Genomic DNA, 21,198 nt, shown 5'->3' with positions numbered 1-21,198 from the left:
AGCCCCTGGCCATGCCAGTCTTCATTTATATTTCTAAATCGCAAGCTAAAAGGAATGAAAGGAATGTCCTTCTCTGGCTTTATGTCTTTTAATGATAAATACCGCAAAACTTTGTGCGATTGCTTCGGAATTCGCCAGGTCATTGTGTCATGTACCACTGCATCTGTACGATTATCAGATAAACTGACTTGTAACGTGCAGGGGCTCACGACTTCCCGAGTGTCAGAACTCGCACTATGTACGCCCGGCTTTAGGTAATGCTAGTTAATAAAAATACAATTGTTCATTGTTAGGTCATAATGTATTAACTAATGTTAATATATACAACTTTTGATTTTAAAAATGGATTACTACATGTTGGAATTAACATTAAGATTAATAAATGCTATAAAACTATTGTTCATTGTTAGTTCATGTTAACTAATGTTGTTAACTAATGTTAACAAATGGAACCTTATTGTAAATGTTACCAGATTTTGTTTCAATATTAGTTTGAAGTCGTCATTTTTATTTGTATGGCGCTTTTCACAACACACATCATTTCAAAGCAGCTTTACAGAAAATTATGCTTTAACAGAAAAACCTATAATATAGTAATGTCTTCAAATATAACAGAACAGTTTAATAAAAAATAAATAAAATAAAAAAAAAAAACATGAATGTAAATTGAGCTTTAAAATAAATAATAAAATAAATAAGTAAATAGTAATTGTAAAGTACCCCAGTGATCAAGCCGTAGGCGACTGTGGCAAGTAACACAAAACTCCATAAGATGTTGATTAATGGAGAAAAATAACCTTGGGAGAAACCAGACTTACTGAGGGTGCCAGTTCCCCTCTGACTAACATCATGAATATAATGCCAATATTAGTTATTTAAATGTAGTACAAGTCATAGTTTAAAATTAGTAGGGATGTCCAATACCATATTTTTGAGACAGAGTATGAGTACTGATAATTTTTTTCTGAACTGCATATCAAAAGAAATACATTTGTTTAAAGTGTTTAAAGAAATAAATTCAATAAAACTTTAATTAAATTAGGGTGACCATACGTCCTCTTTTTCCCAGACATGTCCTCTTTTTTGGACCTTAAAAAAGCATCCGGCCAGGATTTCTAAATTTGCGAAAATGTCCGAGATTCGGCTTTAGTTGCATTATTATGTGCATCTGGTCTAATACTTAATGCTTTAACCCCTCTTTATATGTCCCGCCTTCCCGCACACCAATTGCTTGATTATAAGAGGCTTGCAGCAAATATTGGCCAAATTCCTGCCTGTCAATCTCTCCGCAAACGCACGAAGCGCTGTTGTGTTCGGCATCAAACAGTTGCTTGACAGTAGCAGCAAATGACAGCTGAGTGGAAACAATGCCCAAACGAAAGTGCAAATTTACAGAAGATTTGCGCAAAAAATTCCCATGCTTTCATCCAGGTCGAGATCTGTTGGAAGCAGAATGTATGACATGTAAAGCTGGCACTTATGTGTCAGTTGCTAATAAAGGTGCAAGTGCTTTAGAAGCACATATTAGCTCTCATTAGGGTCAGCAAAATGTGAAAGTTCATCAGGTAAATTAACGGACTACTTTTTGCGACCAGGTAAAATTGTTATCACATTGCTTCATTTTCCATGGCCATTCAAAATAATAGTAATAGTAAAACTCATGGCATCAAATATTTTATTTTAGTACATGGACATTCAAAAGAATGTTGTACATTTTTATTTATTTATATATATTTATGTTATGCTAACAGTCTTTTTCACTGTATTAAAGTTATTCCAACCCACCCCAATCAGACCCCCCCCCCCGCCATGTCCTCTTTTTGGAAAACTATATGGTCACCCTAATTAAATGAAAGCATAACAATTAATATTCAACATGATATTAATTATTTTTATCAAATGAAGTGATTTTATTCAGAACCTCACAGCACAATCTAAAATACATTGGAGTTATTTTTGTCAAATAAAGTGCTGCATAACAGATCATCACAGATATGAGATATTGCTTAAATATAATACAGTTACTATTGATTTATTATTATTATTATTATTAATAGTAGTAGTAGAATAACAGTGTATAACAGTGAATATTACATTTCCGTCAAAGTGAATTTGCGCTCTGTTCACTGTCATTTGCTACAAACACAGTGCTTGATGCACAAGATGGTTTTCCCTGTACGAGATGGAGCTTTAAAAGGTACGTGCAGCCGGTGTCGGCACCACACTGTCTCCACACTTTCACAAGTGCTCACATTTGGAGCGTGCTGCACATGCAAACTATATATTTATATCATTAAATCTCACTAGGACATAATGTGATTTTAATTTGTGGGCTGAATGTTTACGTAATGACATTCGTACGTCAGATGGTATCAGTTTTTGGTATCTGAGATTTTTTATGAGTATGAGTACAAATACATGAGCACGGTATCAGACCCGATTCCGATACCAGTATTGGTATCGGTATCGGGACACCTCTAAAAATTAATAAACCTAAGTAAGTGTTAGGGGCCAATGTGTAAACAAAAATATTTTGTATGAACTGTAAGATTAATGACTCAAATGTCTTTTAAAGTCCATCCTGAATTAACTGCGGAAGTGCACACAGATGCATTGTCCTTTGTCATCTTGCTGATGAAGGCTTAAGTTGGTAATTAATTTATTATCTATATTTTCCATTTTAAGAGTGTTTTAGATTTAATTCCACAGCACCACAAATCATTCTATCTGTCTATTACGATACATAGGACATTTTATCAGAAAATGCAACAAGTGAATTGTGGTTGGTTGCTGTGCATGTAAATCAGATGGCCGCTTGTCTAATTGGGTGGTACTTTTCGACAGAATACACTGATAGTCTGAAGTTTTTAGCGATTCATTCAGTCGTTTTCTCTGTAATTAATTTTTTGTTTTAATCAGTGTTAATTTTCCAAATTTTTGTCTTTTGACATATTCATACATTTTAGTAAATGTTACTTTTACTAGCATATCATTTTTAGTTGACAAAAAAAAAAAAAAAAAAAAAAAACATTTTAATTGACAATAATGTGCAAAATTCCAAAAACATGTTTTAAACTGTAACAGACCAAACTTTAACCAAATTTGAGTACAACCAAAATAAACTTTTTTTTAAAGAGCCCATATTATGGTCATTTACAGGTTCATGATTTTATTTTGGGGGTCTACTAGAATAGGTTTACATGCTTTAATATTCAAAAAACATAATTTTTCTCATACTGTACATTTCTTTTCCCCTCTGTTCATCCTCTGGCTCAAACGCCCTGATTTACCTCCTGTCTCTTTAAAGCCCCCCTTTTTGAAAAGCACAGTTTGCTTTGATTGGTCAGCTGGCCCAGTCTGTTGTGATTGGTCAACCGCTTAGAGCGTGTGTCGGAAATGTAACACCCCTTACCATAACCGAGTTTCAGCTCCCGAGACTTTCTGAGCAGTACATTCCCGAGGCGGGCATTATGCAGATGTGTTACACAGTGACGTAGCTATGTTATGGAAGTAACAGCTGGACTGCAAACCAGGTGTTTCAGACAGTTCAGGAGCAGTGTTGTCTGTGGGAGAGAATAACTCCCTTTGGCGTGGACTTTGTGCTTTGTAACTTTGCAGACCTTTTACATGTACAAACAGCTATATTACACACTAAACGAAAGGGAAATCCCAAAAAGCATAATAGGGCCTCTTTAAAAAGTAGTGGCAAAAAGTAAAAAGTTTGGTTAAAATTATTTTGGTTAAAAAGTAATTTTAATCAAAATATAAACTACTTACAAATATTTAAACGTATTAAACATATTGAAGATGAATATGTTTAATATGTCAAATTTAACAACATGCAAAACCTGAGCTCCTGAAAATAATATCATACAGTACAATACTAGTATCGAAGTATGAGCGACTTTTAGAAGTGACTCGTGAACAGTGAACAGTGAACTTGTACAGGTGTTCAGCTGGGAAATACACAACATACTATAACTGGATTATTAACATCATTTCTTTAGATTTTTCTTTCTTTTAAAAATAAAAATGAATATTTTTATTCATTTTTATTTTATTTTTATTTTTGCATTGTGCATTGTTAATATCTTGTAGTATTATTGTAGTATTGTAGTATTATTATTATTTTTTTCTCGTGATATTTCTGTCAATAGTATGTTTCATTTAAAATTGTTTAGTTATTGTCATGATTCGTCTGTTTTATCTCGTCTTTGTTGTCATCGGCAAAATCAAAAAAACATTTGTCAACAAACATTTTCATCAATAATTTTGTTGATGAGATTAACACTGATTTTACTGCACATTTATAGCCTCAGATTATGCAAACAAAATGCATTTTTTTGCATCAGTAGCATCATTAAATAGAACTGCAAAAATAATGACCGTTTCCAAATAGGTTTCCTAAACACACCCCCCATCTGCCATTGGGTGTGCAAATAGACATTTCAGCTTTAACCAGAAGCTGATTGATGATAAATAATCACCTTGCTAACTCTTGCCAAGAGGACTCAGGTTCATTCATTATTCTACGAAAAAGAAACTCACTCTTAGTTTTCAGTACAGCAACACCTGGAGAAAAAGTCCAAGCATGCACAAAATAAGCCATGTAAAAGTAGACATAACATTGGCTGGACAGTATGTAGTGTAGTATGTCAATACGGGGAGCGAGCCGGGCTCATGCGGTCTCTGAGGGAACTGTTGACGCAGTGCAATGTCATATCTGCATGCCACGCAGGCTGCATTATAGCATGTTTGTCCCTGCCTGTCAGGGCTGCCGCAGCACAACTCCTCACTGCTGTTTATTCGTGCCTCTCGCCATCTGACACAGATGTGAGCAGTCAAAATGGCAGGCAGGGTACACAATCACACAGTTTACATCCAGTCAAGTTGTTCTTAAGGAAAACCTTTCAACAAACCACATTACTTGCCCTGTGACTCATGACAGAGGAATGGTAGGGAAGTCAATTTCAGCTTGCATTTTACCTAAATAAAAAATCATGCCAAAAGACAGCTTTTACACCAGCTCCTAGAAATGAAAGCCCATGCAATTTTACTCACGCGTTTGATGTCTTTTCCGAATGTCTCGCTAAAGCTGGTTCCCAAAATCTCAAACTGAACATGGGAATTTGATCCATTGTCCATAAAGTCCATAATTCCCGTGAGACCAGTTATACGGCCCTGTGGGAACAAACCAATATATCTTTCAATCAATAAAAAATCAAATAAAGCCAAAGATCAATGTGTAATATGCTGTAGCCTTTATACTTTCAATTTACTACAGCACCAAAACTTTAGGCTTGAAGTGATCATATGTACACCTTTCTGTGCTGTATCTTTCCGTTTTTTCCTGTTTAATTTAGTGTCATGAGCAATGCTCCCGCTAGCTGACCTGAAGATATGTCATGCATCTGGAACTGAAGCTGTTAGAAGTCTTGTGCATAAGTAGCACTGTTTCATTTGTGAGACAAGGGCAGCATCCTAGAATAGTACAGGGACTTCAAGTTCATTGTTGCACCGAACAGAATTAAACTAAAATAATGAACATACAGAAGCCCACAGAGGTCATGCATCAGTATTTTTCCATCTTGGTGTCTCAAGATCACCCACCACAGTGTCATTTCCAGCACATCTCAGATTCTGTATTGTGTTTAACAGAATTCTCTGCTTAAATGATGCTGATGGAAATGACATTTTTAAACTTTTTGAAATAAAATGTCTGACTCATTTGTCTTGCTGAGTCTAATTTCATAGCTAGCATTTGATGTATCTTAAATTAAAACAATAAATTAATATTTTCAGACTTTTTGTAGAATTTGGCGAACATAATATTTACCTTGATTTTTCTTAGTTTTCGTCAAACATCGCTTGTATCATATTTCATCTCAAGCATGTTCTTCACTTACATTTTTTTAAATAAATAAATATATAACAAATTGGACCCACTTTATATTAGTTGTCTTTAACTACTATGCACTTAAGAATCTGATACAAATACAATTTGATACAATTTGATTACATGTAAAGTGCCTCCATTTAACTGCATCAGTAGTTACACTGTTAAGCTTACCACTAACCCTTAACCTAACTCTACTCCTAAACCTACACGTACCTCAACCTCAGTAGCAGCAAATGTGAATCTTATGAGAATGTTGCAGAACAACATGTAATGTAGTTACACAATAAGTACATTGTTTTGTAGGCATTTTAATGTTAGTACATAGTAGTTAAAGACACCCAATTTAAAGTGGGACCAACATTTTCTTTTGATGTGGTGAAAGTATCGATATAACTGTGGGGCAGTTGTAATTTATTAAAATATTTTGTTTCAATATTTGTTTAGAATATCATACAGTAGTTTTAAACATGTAATAATTTGTATTTTTACAATAGATTGTCATAGATTAATAGTGTCTGGGCCAAGGCTGAAACGAGTCAAATCTGCACATAAAAGGCATTTATTTAACAAGTACAAAAAATAAATGTGAAAGCCTGGAAAAAAGTTTCCAATTCAGTTTTAATGTAATCTTCATTTAATAAATGAAACTTCATCAAAGAGGTGGTCTACCAAACTGTGATCAATAGCCCAATAAAGAAGAGAGCTGTACCAAATTGATTTTAATTTTAAACCCTTGTGGGTGGTGCCTGGGCTATGTAATAAATAGTCTGGATACACAATAGTCATGTGTTGTACTATTTTCAAGGTCAGAATCAGATATTTTACAGAACTCCATTAATTTTGCATTGTGTTACCTGAAACCCTCTGCGTCGCGAATGAGCGCCACCCTGTGGTATGTGAAAATATGAATACATTATTTGCCATTGCCTTGCCTTGCGTATTTTGTTGCCACACCACAGTTGATTATCAAGAGAATCATGAAGTGAAATATGATCTCTGTAAGATAACAAAGACAAACGTCTCATATCTGCTCTGATAACTGCTTCTGTAAGCCTCACATAGCCAAAAACACTTATCAGCATTTTCCTTAGGCTGTTTTCTTCAAAATGAGCCATTTTCTACTTGTCTGTGAGCTTTCTTGGGTAAATAATCCTGTTATATCTCAGACGTCCAGAACAAAATATGAAGTCCCACAGAAAAAGCATGATAAACACATCAATGGTAACACATTATGTTAGTTGTATATGGGCAATTCCAGTGTTATGGATGTGACATTTGCAGTGAAAATATTTAATTAAACTTGATATATAAAGTACTCAATACAAGTATATCAAACAGTTTATATGTATTATCATAGACCCCTGCAGATAGAGTCCAGAGATCAGAAGTTTCAGTAAAGACAAGTTTTTCCCAGTTTAGATCGGGAAAGACTTTGTGAGACCACACACTGTGTAAAAACTCTGTGAACTCTGTGAACTTCTTGAAATGCACAATCCAGAAATAATAATAGCCACAGAATTTACAGGGGTTGGCATTCCTAAGAACATGTAATATTTATTTTTTATTCATTGTCATTTTCACATAAATGGGGACTGGCGTTACTGACGTGACATCTCTTCATTACAGATGTGACAGTTGTGAAAGCAGCACCTACATCATGAGGGAAAACCATCCAAAATGCTTTGAAATCTGCAGACTTTAACATCTGAGACACATTATATCATGTTTTAATACAGTACCCATCAAGGCTGCATGATGAATTGAAATAAGATAGAATTCGCCACTTTTCCAAGGTATGGTTGACATTTTCGTGGAATTGCCTGTATATCATCGCAAAGCTTACAAACAAAGTTTTGTTTTCCAACGGCACCTAGATTAAGCTTCTAGTCCATTTAGGCTGAAATATTCAACAAAACACTGGGGAAGGTGTGTGGGAACACAAAATAGAGTGAATGTCTATGGACAAGCACATGATGAGTGCTCAGCTGTGTTAGAGCACCACCTGCATTTCACATCTGTATATTGTGATGGAAGGTAACAGAGTAACATTTATTTTCTCTAGTACTTGTTGTCATCTAGTGGAATGAACTAACACTTTTACCAGGTACATAGAGCAAACAGAGCCTGAATCACAGGCTTTCAACGAGAGGATAACAAATAAGTTTGTAAACATATTCAATATTATTTTGAATTATTGGAATCTTATTTTTTATTTTTTATTTTTTTTTTAAATGACACCATTGTTTTGCAATTATTCCACTGTATGTGTGTAAACTGAGCTTTATTTTAAATTAAGGTGTGAAAATCTATTGGTCTGACCAATAGAAATAGGTTTTGCTCAGCAAGAACAAAAATGAAAGGGAAGAGTGGTCATGTGTTGCTCAAAGTGAAAAGCTGCCCGCATGGCATTCATGCTTTTATGAAAGACTTACAGCTGTGACTTTACACCAGCCAAAGCTCTGACTGTAAAGGGCCAGCTGAAGTCTCAGAGACAGATCTATCTTTGGCCAGAACTCTTGGGGCCGATTACAGTCTCTGTGTTGTTCTTTGTGCCTCATATAATGTTAAAAGAGCATGAAATTAAAGAACACACAGAAGGCCACCCGCTGCCTCTGAGAGATCACACAGACATCAGCTCACACCGTGGGACATGAACTGCATCGGCCCCCACGCCAGCTTTCACTGGTCCTCCGGAGACCTCAGCTTGACCACTGTGTTTGTGTTCAAGAGTAATGTGATTGCAGAGAGTAATCGAGATTATTCCAACATTTTGGATAGTACCTTTTGGATGGTCTCCAGCATGGACCAGCCTCCATTCCAGGGCTTCGTTGACTTCCTGATGCAGTTGAGACTGGCCATGCTGTGCCACTTCCTATCTTCTAGTTTTCTGTAGAAGGCGTTGGCCAGCATGAGCACGCTGTCATACAGGTAGAGATTGGACACCTGAAATCAAAATATACAAAAATATAAGACTATAATGCGGTACAGCAAGTTGCTAGTTATTCTAGAAGCTTTCAAAAGAGTACTGTGGGTGTACCATGGTACAGTGAGAGCATCAGATGGCAATACCATCACACTGTGGTACTGAATAACACCTCCAAAGAACATTTGGCACTTTTTGGTTAATTTGGTGTACCATTATGGCTCTTTAGTAAGAAAGAAAGAAAAGTTGTTCATATGTTGAATTAAAAAAACCCTTCATCACTGGCAATTGAATGATTTCAATGACTGTAGCTAACTATCCACTTCATCGCTAAGGGTTGCTGTTACTTATGTCAGCTTAAATTGCCAACTCTCATTGAAAAAGAATGATTTCTATTGTTTCGTTTTTCTTTCTTTTTTATTTTATTTTTATTTTTATTTTTTTTATTTAATTAGCCTAACAAAATTTTCTATCTCCTACCCCTCAACCTAGCCCTCATAGAAAAATTTTGGCAGTTTTAGATTTTAATTAAAGGGTTAGTTCACCCAAAAATTAAAAATTCTCTCATGACTGACTCACCTTTAACCTATCCCAGATGTTTATGACTTTCCTTCTTCAGCAGAACTGAAGTGAAGATTTTTCTAAGCACATTTCAGCTCTTTTTGACCATACAATGCAAGTAAACAGGTGCCATTAGACTGCTGGCTGTCATATTTAGGCATCATAAAATTAATCCACATGACTCCAGTTGATCAATTAATGTCTTCTGAAGTAAATCGATAGGTTTGTGTAAGAAACAAATAAATAATTAAAACAGTTGTAACATTAAATCATTGCTTCTGGCCAGCGCTGTATTTCAGTTTGAAATTACCTAACTCTTGCGTGACATTCGTTCCTCTGTTGTATACAAAGCACACGCTTCCGAATTCTCGCGTGAACATGCCATTGTGCTTGAGTCACTGATGCGTCGACTGGTGGCAGGAAGTGATTTAAAGTTAATAAAGTTTTAATTATCTATTTATTTTTTTACAGAAACCTATCGATTTGCTTCTGAAGAGATTCATTGATTGACTGGAGTCGTGTGGATTACTTTTATGCTGCCTAAATCTGACTTTTGGACCTTAAACAGCCAGCAGTCTAATGGCACCTGTTTACTTGCATTGTATGGTCAAAAAGAGCTGAAATGTGCTTAGAAAACTCTTCCCTTCGGTTCATCTGAAGAAGGAAAGACAAACACATCTGGGATGGCTTAAAGGTAAGTACATCATGAGAGGATTTTCATTTTTGGGTGAACTAACCCTTTAAATCATTATTCATTATGTTTGTTAAGCTGCTTGAATTGTGGGGACAGTCGGGACATTCTCAAAATATAGGTGAAACAGAAACAAACACATATCACATTTTGGTTAGAGATCAACACATTTCTATAACCTAAAAAAAGACATGTAATATTCTCCCACATATTCTTCTTCTTCCCTAAAAGTGTCTGGGCAGTAAAAAAAAAAAAAAAAAAAAAAGTCCAGAGACACCAACTTTGGTAGAACTCTAGAGACCCTCATGACAAAAAAGTTACAAAAGTATCCTGATTTGTCAAATCATTTAGAGGACACAAGCCAATGCATTTTTAACTGTGGCCCAAATTCACTTATCAAGCTATATCTTCTGAAATATTTGACAAATCAAAATTATTTTGATGACTTTTTGTCATGAGGGTTTCTAGATGGTACATGCAACTTTTTGTGCAAATCTGACCAACGGTCTAAGAGGACTTTGAAAAAGTAGGTTTTTCGGAAAAATCTAAATGATGGGCAGAATACCTGCAAAGTATCGTCATGGTTACTTTTGTAACCTCCATTCCCAATCTGTCACTCACTCGATGTTGTGTCAAAGTAGTGAAAATAGGGGTCCCTATAGAAAAAGCCACAACTAACTGAACTGTGTTACGTGAAGTGGCGGTGTGTGACGGGCAGACTGCTGTGTGCCTCGTAGCCAGCACACCAGGCCGTCACGTAACCTCCCCCAACATTCTTTATGAGCGTCAAACAGTCCTTCAGGAACAAGTTGACTGCCCAACGAATAGGTGGACAGGCTAGCCCAGCCGAGGCCTCTTTTCCTTCTTTTTTCTCCCCAAAAAGAGTGGAATTTGTTAACTGACTGGGAGCCCTAAGTGTCTACGTCGGGGGGGTGTCACTCCCAAGGGGAAGACACCGCGGAGACCACACCCCGCCCAAAAAAGGGGGATGTATTTTGAGTGGAAATATGTCACATGGTCTTAACCGAGCCTTGTCGGAAGTATGTCATGTGGAGAGGTCCCATGGTAGGTCCTACCCAAAGGGGGAGGAGTTGCTAAAAAGCATGGCGACCATCGGCAGAGGGGTCCCTGCCCAAGGGAGATGCAGTTTACCGACAGGGAAACGATTTTGCGGATAATATCTCATGGGGTTGCCTTCGGGGGAACCAGCACATGCAGAGCACCTACCTCAGTACAGGGCCTCATTAGCGCACTTACTGAGCCAGCAGCGAGTTTCTCCGCAAACTCAACTGCCACAGGGCTAAGGAGGAAAGTCATCCAGGGATCACAGTCTGTGAACACTACTGGGAGTCAAGAGCGCACATTTTCCCCTCAAGGGAGGGGAAAGGCGCTATGCGCAAGTGGTACACCCGGCCAGTTGTCCCGGAACTTACATGCTCGTGCCTGCCACTACACAGGACGAGACCGGCTCAACCCGGAGATTGTAGAACCTCGCAAAAGTGTTGGGTGCTGCCCAGCCCGCTGCTCTGCAGATGTCTGCCAAAGAGGCACCACTGGCCAGGGCCCAGGAGGCTGCCACACTCCTGGTAGAGTGGGCTTGTAACCTTGCAGGGGATGGCACGTCCTGAGCCTGATATGCCATTGTGATGGTGTCAATGACCCAGTGGATGATCCTCTGTTTGGATACAGTGCTTCCTTTCTGCTGTCCACCAAAGCAGACAAAGAGCTGCTCGGAGCTTCTAAAGCTCTGCGTGCGATCCAAATAGATGCTTAAAGCTTGCACCGGACACAGCAACGCCAAGGCTGGGTCTGCCTCCTCCTAGGGCAGCGCTTGCAGGTTCACCACCTGATCCCTAAAAGGGGTCGTGGGAACCTTGGGCACATAGCCCGGTCGGGATCTCAGGATCATGTGAGAGTAACCTGGACCGAAATCCAGCCACGATTCGCTGACAGAGAATGCCTGCAGGTCCCCTACCCTCTTGATGGAAGTGAGTGCAGTCAGGAGGGCAGTCTTCAAAGAGAGTGCCTTAAGCTCAGCTGACTCCAAGGGCTCAAAGGGAGCTCCCTGTAGACCCTGAAGGACTACAGAGAGGTCCCATGGGGGGACGAGGCACAGTCTAGAGGGGTTCAACCTCCTAGCGCCTCTCAGGAACCTGATGATCAAGTCGTGCTTCCTCAAGTACTTACCATCTAACGCATCGTGATGAGCTACATACACCTTCAAGGTGGAGGGGGAAAGCCACCCCTCCAACCTCTCTTGCAGGAAGGAAAGCACCAATCTGACTGCACATCTCTGGGGGTCTTCGCATCGGGAAGTACACCACTTAGCAAACAGACGCCACTTCAAGGCATACAGGCACCTCACAGAGGGAGCCCTAGCCTGAGTGATCGTGTCTAACACTGCGGTCGGTAGGCCACTTAAGTCCTCCGCGTCCCATCCAAGGGCCAGATGTGGAGATTCCAGAGGTCTGGTCGCAGGTGCCAGGTGGTGCCCCGTCCCTGAGAAAGAAGGTCCATCCTCTGGGGAATCTGCCAGAGGGGGGGCTGTCACGAGGAGCGTGAGATCCGAGAACCATGTCTGGGTGGGCCAGTAGGGTTCTACTAGGATAACTTGCTCCCCGTCCTCCCTGACCTTGCACAGGGTCTGTGCAAGTAGGTTCACTGGGGGAAACGCATACTTGCGTAGTCCAGGGGGCCAGCTGTGTGCCAACACGTCTATACCAAGAGGTGCCTCGGTCAGGGCGAACCAAAGCGGGCAGTGGGAGGATTCCCGGGAAGCAAACAGGTCTACCTGTGCTTGACCGAATAGACTCCAAATCAGCTGGACCACCTGAGGGTGGAGTTTCCACTCTCTCCTGAGGGTAACCTCACGTGACAGCGTGTCCGCTGCGGTGTTGAGGTTGCCCGGGATGTGAGTGGCTCGTAGCGACTTGAGGCGCTGCTGACTCCAGAGGAGGAGACGGCGGGCGAGTTGTGACATGCACTGGGAGCGTAGACCTCCTTGGCAGTTGATGTATGCTACCATCGCTGTGTTGTCCGTCAGGACCAACACGTGCTTGCCCTGGAACAATGGCCAAAACTTCCGCAGGGCGAGCAGTACTGCCAACAACTCTAGGCAGTTGATGTGCTAACGCAGCCATGGGCCAGACCAGGAGTTGGCTGCTGTGTGCCCGTTGCATACGGCACCCCAGCCCGTCTTGGAGGCATCTGTTGTAACCACGATGCACCTGGAGACCTGCTCTAGGGGAACCCCTGCCCGTAGAAATGCCAGGTCGGTCCAAGGGCTAAAGAGGTGGCGACAGACTGGTGTGATGGTCACACGATGTGTCCCGTGGCACCATGCCCATCTCGGGACTCGAGTCCAAAGTCTGAAACAGTCTCATACGCATCAACCCGAGCGGTGTGGCCGTTGCTGAGGATGCTATATGCCCCAGGAGCCTCTAAAATGTTTCAGTGGAACCGCTGTTCTCCATCTGAACGCCTTCAGACAGTTCAGCACCGACTTTGCATGCTTGTTCATGAGGCGCACTGTCATCGAGACTGAGTCCAACTCCAATCCAAGAAAAGAGATGCTCTGAACCGGGGAGAGCTTGCTCTTTTCCCAGTTGACCCAAAGCCCCAGTCAGCTGAGGTGCTGAAGCACGCGGTCCCCGTGTGCGCACAGTAACTCTCGAGAGTGAGCTAGGATCAGCCAGTCGTCGAGATAATTGAGGATGCGGATGCCCACTTCCCTTAGTGGGGCAAGGGCTGCCTCTGCGACCTTCGTGAAGACGCGAGGGGACAGGGACAGGCAGAAGGGGAGGACCTTGTACTGGTACACCTGGCCTTTTCAGGCAAACTGCAGGTCCCGCCTTTCTTTGGTACGATGAAGTAAGGGTTGTAGAACCCTTTCTTCATCTCGGCTGGAGGGACAGGCTCTATCGCGCCCTTGTGCAGAAGGGTAGCGATCTCCGCACACAAGGTAGGTGAAGCGGACACCGCTGAACCTGGGCGGGCGCCTGGCGAACTGAATTACGTAGCCGAGTCGGATGGTCCGGACCAGCCATCGCAATGGGTTGTAAAGCACGAGCCACGTGCCCAAACTCCGTGCGAGGGGGACCAAGGGAATGATCACATCAGACGTACCGGCGGGTGGGGCCTCGCAGCAGGGCGGAGCTCGAGGTGCCACGTCTAGGGGATCCAAGCCCCGTGGCCGCGCTGAGTCCAGGGTCTCTGCGTGGGCAGTGCCCAGACACGTAAGACAGCGATCATGGCCGTCGGAAGCGGAGAGATAACGACTGCAACCAGGAATAACACACAAACGGAAAGGCATCTTAAAAAAGACGTGTCTTTAAAAAGACGTTCCGTGTGTGCCGCTCTTTCAGAAAGAAAATATACTTTATTAGAATATACTCTTTTAAATGTTCTGCTGAAGCGCCCAGGGGCGTTCTCTGCAAACCACAGATGCAGAGTGGGAGAAGCCGCTGAAATGCGCCGTAAGATCCAGCAGAGAGAGGTGAATGAACTTGGCGGATGAATTCAGCTCAATGAATAGAACCGCTCAGCTCCGAAGAGAAAATCTGAATGAGTGGTTGCATACCAGCTCCTTTTATACCCATATGTCCGGGGGAGTGGCATGCAAATTCCACACACCAATTCTCATTGGCCTTTTTAAAAAAAAGGTCAGAGGTGTTTGGGGCTCCCAAGAGTGACCCCTAGTGTCACTACATCGACACAACGTCGAGTGAGTGACAGATAGGGAACTAGAGTACTAAGTAATGAAATTAATTTGCCACTGACAAATCTGTTTTTTTCACCCCAATAATTGCTGCTTGTAGCTATATTTGAGGATTTGTGATTCCAAAATTATTTGATGGCAGGGTTTATTTGAGCCCTTTAAGAAAATATATTTCCTTTCGTGTAACATTTGAGAAACCCACTTTCACAAAATTGTCATCAAAGAGAATTTTGTTCAGAGAAAATGTTTCAAAACACTTCAAAACTTTCTTTTATAATCAAATGTTATTTTTTTCCTTCTTTTGCTTTATAATGATGATGTTTTTGATTTGTCTCAGAACTGTTTGTCTCCTTGTTGTATTAGCAAATATGTATATTTTGGTAAAAAACAAATATAAAGAAATACAAGCTAGAATTATGTCTTTACTCTCTTTATGTACACCGATGAATCAAAACATTATGACCACTCACAGGTGAAGCGAATAATGTTGATCATCTCCTAACAAGGCCACATGTCAAGGTCTGGATAGATAGATGGTAAGTGAACAATCAGTTCTCATAGTCAACATGTTGAATGCAGGAGAAATGGGCAGGAGTAAAGACCTGAGTGACTTTGACAAGAGCCTAATTGTTATGGCCAGACGCCTGGGTCAGAGCATCTCTGAAATGACAGGGCTTGTGGGGTGCTCCCGTTCAGCAGTGGAGAGTACCTACTGACAGTGGTCTGAGGAGGGACAAACCACAAACCAGGGACAGGGTGTTGGGCACCCGGCTATCCCGTCTGGTCCAAACCGACAGAAGGTCTACTGTGGCACAAGTCACAAAAAATGTTAATGATGGATTCGGGAGGAATGTGTCACAACACACAGTGCATCACACCCTGATGCGTTTGGGGCTGCGTAGCCGCAGACAGGTCAGAGTGCCCATGTGGAAGAGGTTCACCTGGTCCGATGAGTCCCATTTTCTTTTACATCACGTCGATAACCGTGTACGTGTGTGCCATTTACCTGGGGAAGTGATGACACCAGGAAGCACTGTGGGAAGATGACAAGCTGGTGGAGGGAGTGTGATGCCCTGGGTAATGTTCTGCTGGGAAACCCTGGGTCCGGCCATTCATGTGGATGTCCCTTTGACATGTGCCACCTCCCTAAACATCGTTGCAGACCAGATACACCCCTTCATGGCATTGGTATTCCCTGATGACAGTGGCCTCTTTCAGCAGGATAATGCACCCTGCCACACTGCACACATTGTTCAGGAATGGTTTGAGGAACATGATGAAGAGTTCAATGTGTTGCCCTGGCCTCCAACTTCCCCAGATCTCAATTGAGCATCTGTGGGATGTGCTGGATCAGCAGGTCCAATCCATGGCTGCTCCACCTCGCAACTTACAGGACTTGAAGGATCTGCTGCTAATGTCTTGGTGCCACATACCACAGGACACCTTCAGGGGTCTTGTAGAGCCCATACCTCGGTGGGTCTGCACTGTTTTGGCGGCACGCAAAGGACCAACAGTTTATTACGTAGGTGCTCATAGTGTTTTGGCACATCAGTATACATTGGCGGCGAAAAGTTTGGAATAATGTACAGGTTTTGATGTTTCAGAAGGAAATTGGTACTTTAATTCACCAAAGTGGCATTCAACTGATCACAAAGTATAGTCAGGACATTACTGATGTAAAAAAAAAAAAAAAAAGCATCATCACTATTTGAAAAAAAGTCATTTTTGATCAAATCTAGACAGGCCCCATTTCCAGTAGTCATCACTACAACATCTTATCCTTGAGTAATCATGCTAAATTGCTAATTTGGTGCTAGAAAATCACTTGTCATTATATCAAACACAGTTGAAAGCTATTTGGTTTGTTAAATGAAGCTTAACATTGTCTTTGTGTTTGTTTTTGAGTTACCACAGTATGCAACAGACTGGCATGTCTTAAGGTCAATATTAGGTCAAAAATGGCAAAAAAGAAACAGCTTTCTCTAGAAACCCGTCAGTCAGTCATTGTTTTGAGGAATGAAGGCAATACAATGCTTGAAATTGCCAAAAAACTGAAGATTTCATACAAAGGTGTACACTACAGTCTTCAAAGACAAAGGACAACTGGCTCTAACAAGGACAGAAAGAGATGTGGAAGACCAGATGTACAACTAAACAAGAGGATAAGTACATCAGAGTCTCTAGTTTGAGAAATAGACGGCTCACATGTCCTCAGCTGACAGCTTCATTGAATTAGGTTTAGGTTGACAAAATGTACTTATTAAAAGTTTTGAAGTCATATCCCCAAGCCATGGATCATTGTTATCAATATATAAAAATAATGTACTATACCATAAATCAAAGAATTCTGTCAAAATGAAATTCTTTCAGGAAGTATGTCTAGTTTTTCATTACTTTATCTTATTTGTTCTTCAGTATTGTATTAAATGTCAACCCAGTTGCCATGATATTCTAGTAAACAAATTAACAATTGAAAAGTGTATATTTGTATAAATTAGCATTAAATTAATTTTCTAAAAAGCACTCTGTTGAGTCATGACCATATCAACCTGTTTACCTTTCTGAAGGTGTAGTTAAATCAAAACATATATTCAAAATTGTTTACAAAGATATAATTTTCTCAATAATATGTTTAAAAATCTTATCAGTTGACTTATTAAATCACCATTTCAGAAAGGAAAAGACATCTGTTTCAAGGAATGACACATTATAAAACAATAACACATAATAACAAACAATACACAATTTAAAAAAAAAAAAAAATCTAAAAAACAAAATCTATAATAAAAAAAAAAAAATCTATTTAAGAGTCTTTATTAGCTTTTATTTAAGTTTTGAGTTGTAATTGTGACTGACACTCACTTCAGGCCGCTGGTGTGCTGACTGTGCATCAGGAAGTCCCACTTTTCCCTGACACACCTGATTCATATCAAACTTTCATGGCCATTTCCCATCCAAGTATGGAAGAAATTACATTTGCTCAGTGACCAGCTGCTAGGTGTCAGTCACCACTCCACTTGATGTATAATACATAAAACCTGTCCGTACTGTACCAACAGCCACTTCCTGAGCAGTGAGTGATGGTCACACTAGTTAAGCTGACAGGACCTTACAGGAAGACATTTGTCACATTTAACTGCAACTGACCATCAACTGAGGCATTTTAGCAAACGTTGGGCGACTGCGGTGAATGCGGGGTTCTTGAGTGACAGGGAAAGACACACAAAGATGGATGTTTGTGTTGACACTGTAGTTTTGCAAAGGAAAGCTGACAGGTTTGTCACCGTTGTGCACTAGTGGTTTGCTTGTCAAGGTGATTAAACATCAAAGAACATTTAACCCTGATTTTCATGAATTATTGAATGGGTAAACCCCCAGAGGTTTCATCTTCATTTGTTTTTGAAATTGTGTTTAATTGAATTCCTGGTGAAGAACTACACTACCCATGATGCTGAAGAGAACGATGCACCAATCAGAGAAGACCTCTGCCCACTCCCATAATTCACTGTGAATGACGCAATCGAGTCGCTCTCCCCACACTCTCACACTACTTATATATATGTGTATATCTAAATATTTTGCAATACAATTAAATATATTGTTTTTATACTTGTAATCAACAACATTACATCAATAGTTTTATATTTTTCCATAATGTTTTATTTGATTATGTCATTTGCAAAGCTTAATGGGATTGTAGTTTATTCCTTCATTAAAGATGTTAAAGTACACAGTCCTTTTGTCTTTTTGTTTGATTTTCAAATACTTTTTTGCTGCAAATCAAAGTTTGTAAAGTTTTGATTCACCTTGGAGCTGGTTGGTTTGGTTCATGGCTTCATAGGCGTAGATTTAGGTAGGGATGTTATGGACATGTCCCAATCAACTTTCAGAAAATCGGAAATGTCCCGACCGACATTTGTGCAATTTTACAAGCAGAAATTTTTGTCCTGCCTCCTGCCTCTTCTGAAGCAGGGCATAAACGGTGTTGTCACCCGGCATCTGTTACTTTTCTCAGCGCTGTTCAGGATGCACCAATCACAGTCATTTGTAAGATTTTTAAATAAACATTTTCTGGAGATTACGCAGGCAGATTTCCATTGGTAATTTAATGACCTATCCTTGAAATTAATAGATTTAAACAAGCATACTTTTCGTGTACAAATGTTTTCATGTCTAGGTCAAAAATGTCCTGAGTTTTGTATGCAGCCCAATTGGGAATTGCTTTTTTGGCCCATAAGCGCCCTCTTGAGGAAGACAAATTTGAATGGTTGTGAGTGAGGGGCAGGATTTTAAGATGCCAGTATAACTCCCAATAAATGTTTTTGTGATCAAAAATGTAATTAGTTTTAACCACCTGCCTAAAGCCTACATTGTTAGATAAAAATGCAAGAACATATAAATAATCAATATGAGAAAAGATTATGTGGGAGTGGGGGGAGTTGGGAAGCAGAAAGTGAGGAAAAACTTCAATACCCCAACCCTTTGTTTAGATTTCCATTTGTTTAATGCTGGATAATACATTTTACAGAATGTCACTTTATGTCCCTTGGATATCATTTTCTCGAGGTAAATCTTCTTAAAAAAGATATCATTTGATTTTGACCCATTAATCTTAGGTTTATTGCATCGCATATCACTGTCACTTTATCCAGTTTTATGGCAGATCACATTTGAACTCTAATTGTGCAGCCCTAGTAAACTTAATTTATTTGTTCTTTAGAAATTCTTAAAAAAAGGCTAATGTTTATTATTGTGAGGCAGAGAAATAAGAAATTAATTTAATTGAAGAAATAAGATGTTATATGAGGTAATAATGTTATTTTGCCTACATTACCAGACTGACTTTCTTGCATTTTCTTAATACCAACATTTTTTAATATTATCCTGACTATATGTCCCTACCAATTTTCAAACAAAACCTACGCCCTTGCATGGCTTACAACTCTTTTATGAAGGATTTGATGAAATCACTATATAAAACATAGAACATTCTTTCTTTTCAATCATTAATTTATTTCTAAAAATGTATTTCTAAGTGGAGTACATTCATGATAAAGAAGGCAATAATGTTACTAGCTTATAAGTGACAATACTGGGGGTCTCTAAATCTGTAAATGATGAAAAGCCCTGATCTACAGTGATGACTGCTTCCACAGTTCTACAGCAGTGTGATGCTGTTGCTATGGTTACCGACCTCCAGCGACTGCAGGTATCCCTCCTGAGGGTCGCAGAGCAGCGATGAGATGCGGTGGTTGTTTCTCATACAGCTTACACTGCTGTCTCTCCACAGTGGGAAGATCTGCCTGACCACCGTCATCCTGCCCAGAGAACTGTGAGCCAGCTCCATAATCTCACTGTCGCTGATCTCCTGCACACACACACAATACACATCATCAGCATACTTCTTTAGCAATTAACTTGACACATTAGTTAATGCACAAGGTTTATTTGTTGCTAATTAAATGTAATATTTGCAATTACATTTCATTAATCAGAAATTAGCATTCAATATAAATGTATTTTTATTAATTTGTGTGTATATATATATATATATATATATATATATATATATACATACATACATATACACCGATCAGCCACAACATTAAAACCACCTGCCTAATATTGTGTAAGTCCCCCTCGCGCCACCAAAACAGTGCCAACCCACATCTCAGAATAGCATTCTGAGGTGATATTCTTCTCACCACAATTGTACAGAGCGGTTATCTGAGTTAATGTAGATTTTGTCAGTTCAGTATATTAGAATAAATTAGAATGTCGTGGAAAAGTTCATTTATTTCAGTAATTCAACTCAAATTGTGAAACTCGTGTATTAAATAAATTCAATGCACACAGACTGAAGTAGTTTAAGTCTTTGGTTCTTTTAATTGTGATGATTTTAGCTCACATGTAACAAAAACCCACCAATTCACTATCTCAAAAAATTAGAATACATCATAAGACCAATAAAAAAAAACATTTTTAGTGAATTGTTGGCCTTCTGGAAAGTATGTTCATTTACTGTATATGTACTCAATACTTGGTAGGGGCTCCTTTTGCTTTAATTACTGCCTCAATTCGGCGTGGCATGGAGGTGATCAGTTTGTGGCACTGCTGAGGTGGTATGGAAGCCCAGGTTTCTTTGACAGTGGCCTTCAGCTCATCTGCATTTTTTTGGTCTCTTGTTTCTCATTTTCCTCTTGACAATACCCCATAGATTCTCTATGGGGTTCAGGTCTGGTGAGTTTGCTGGCCAGTCAAGCACACCAACACCATGGTATTTAACCAACTTTTGGTGCTTTTGGCAGGTGCCAAATCCTGCTGGAAAATGAAATCAGCATCTTTAAAAAGCTGGTCAGCAGAAGGAAGCATGAAGTGCTCCAAAATTTCTTGGTAAATGGGTGCAG

General features: G+C 39.9%; 1 protein-coding gene across 3 annotated transcripts in view; it reads right to left on the bottom strand.

The window, feature by feature from the left end:
• grid1b (glutamate receptor, ionotropic, delta 1b) overlaps positions 1-21,198 on the bottom strand; it is a 763,190-nt gene that overhangs the window by 112,533 nt on the left and 629,459 nt on the right. For all 3 annotated transcript variants that reach the window (XM_051667789.1, XM_051667788.1, XM_051667790.1), the window contains exons 6-8: positions 19,986-20,159; positions 8,681-8,842; positions 5,062-5,181 (exon numbers count right to left, since the gene is read on the bottom strand). In XM_051667789.1, coding sequence (XP_051523749.1) covers positions 5,062-5,181; positions 8,681-8,842; positions 19,986-20,159 — 456 coding nt within the window. The remainder of the gene's footprint in view (positions 1-5,061; positions 5,182-8,680; positions 8,843-19,985; positions 20,160-21,198) is intronic.

This window comes from Myxocyprinus asiaticus, chromosome 32 (assembly GCF_019703515.2).
Source record: "Myxocyprinus asiaticus isolate MX2 ecotype Aquarium Trade chromosome 32, UBuf_Myxa_2, whole genome shotgun sequence".
NCBI classification, from domain to species: Eukaryota; Metazoa; Chordata; class Actinopteri; order Cypriniformes; family Catostomidae; genus Myxocyprinus; species Myxocyprinus asiaticus.
Note: the sequence above shows the minus strand (reverse complement) of the source record. Positions and strands in the feature narration are given on the sequence as shown.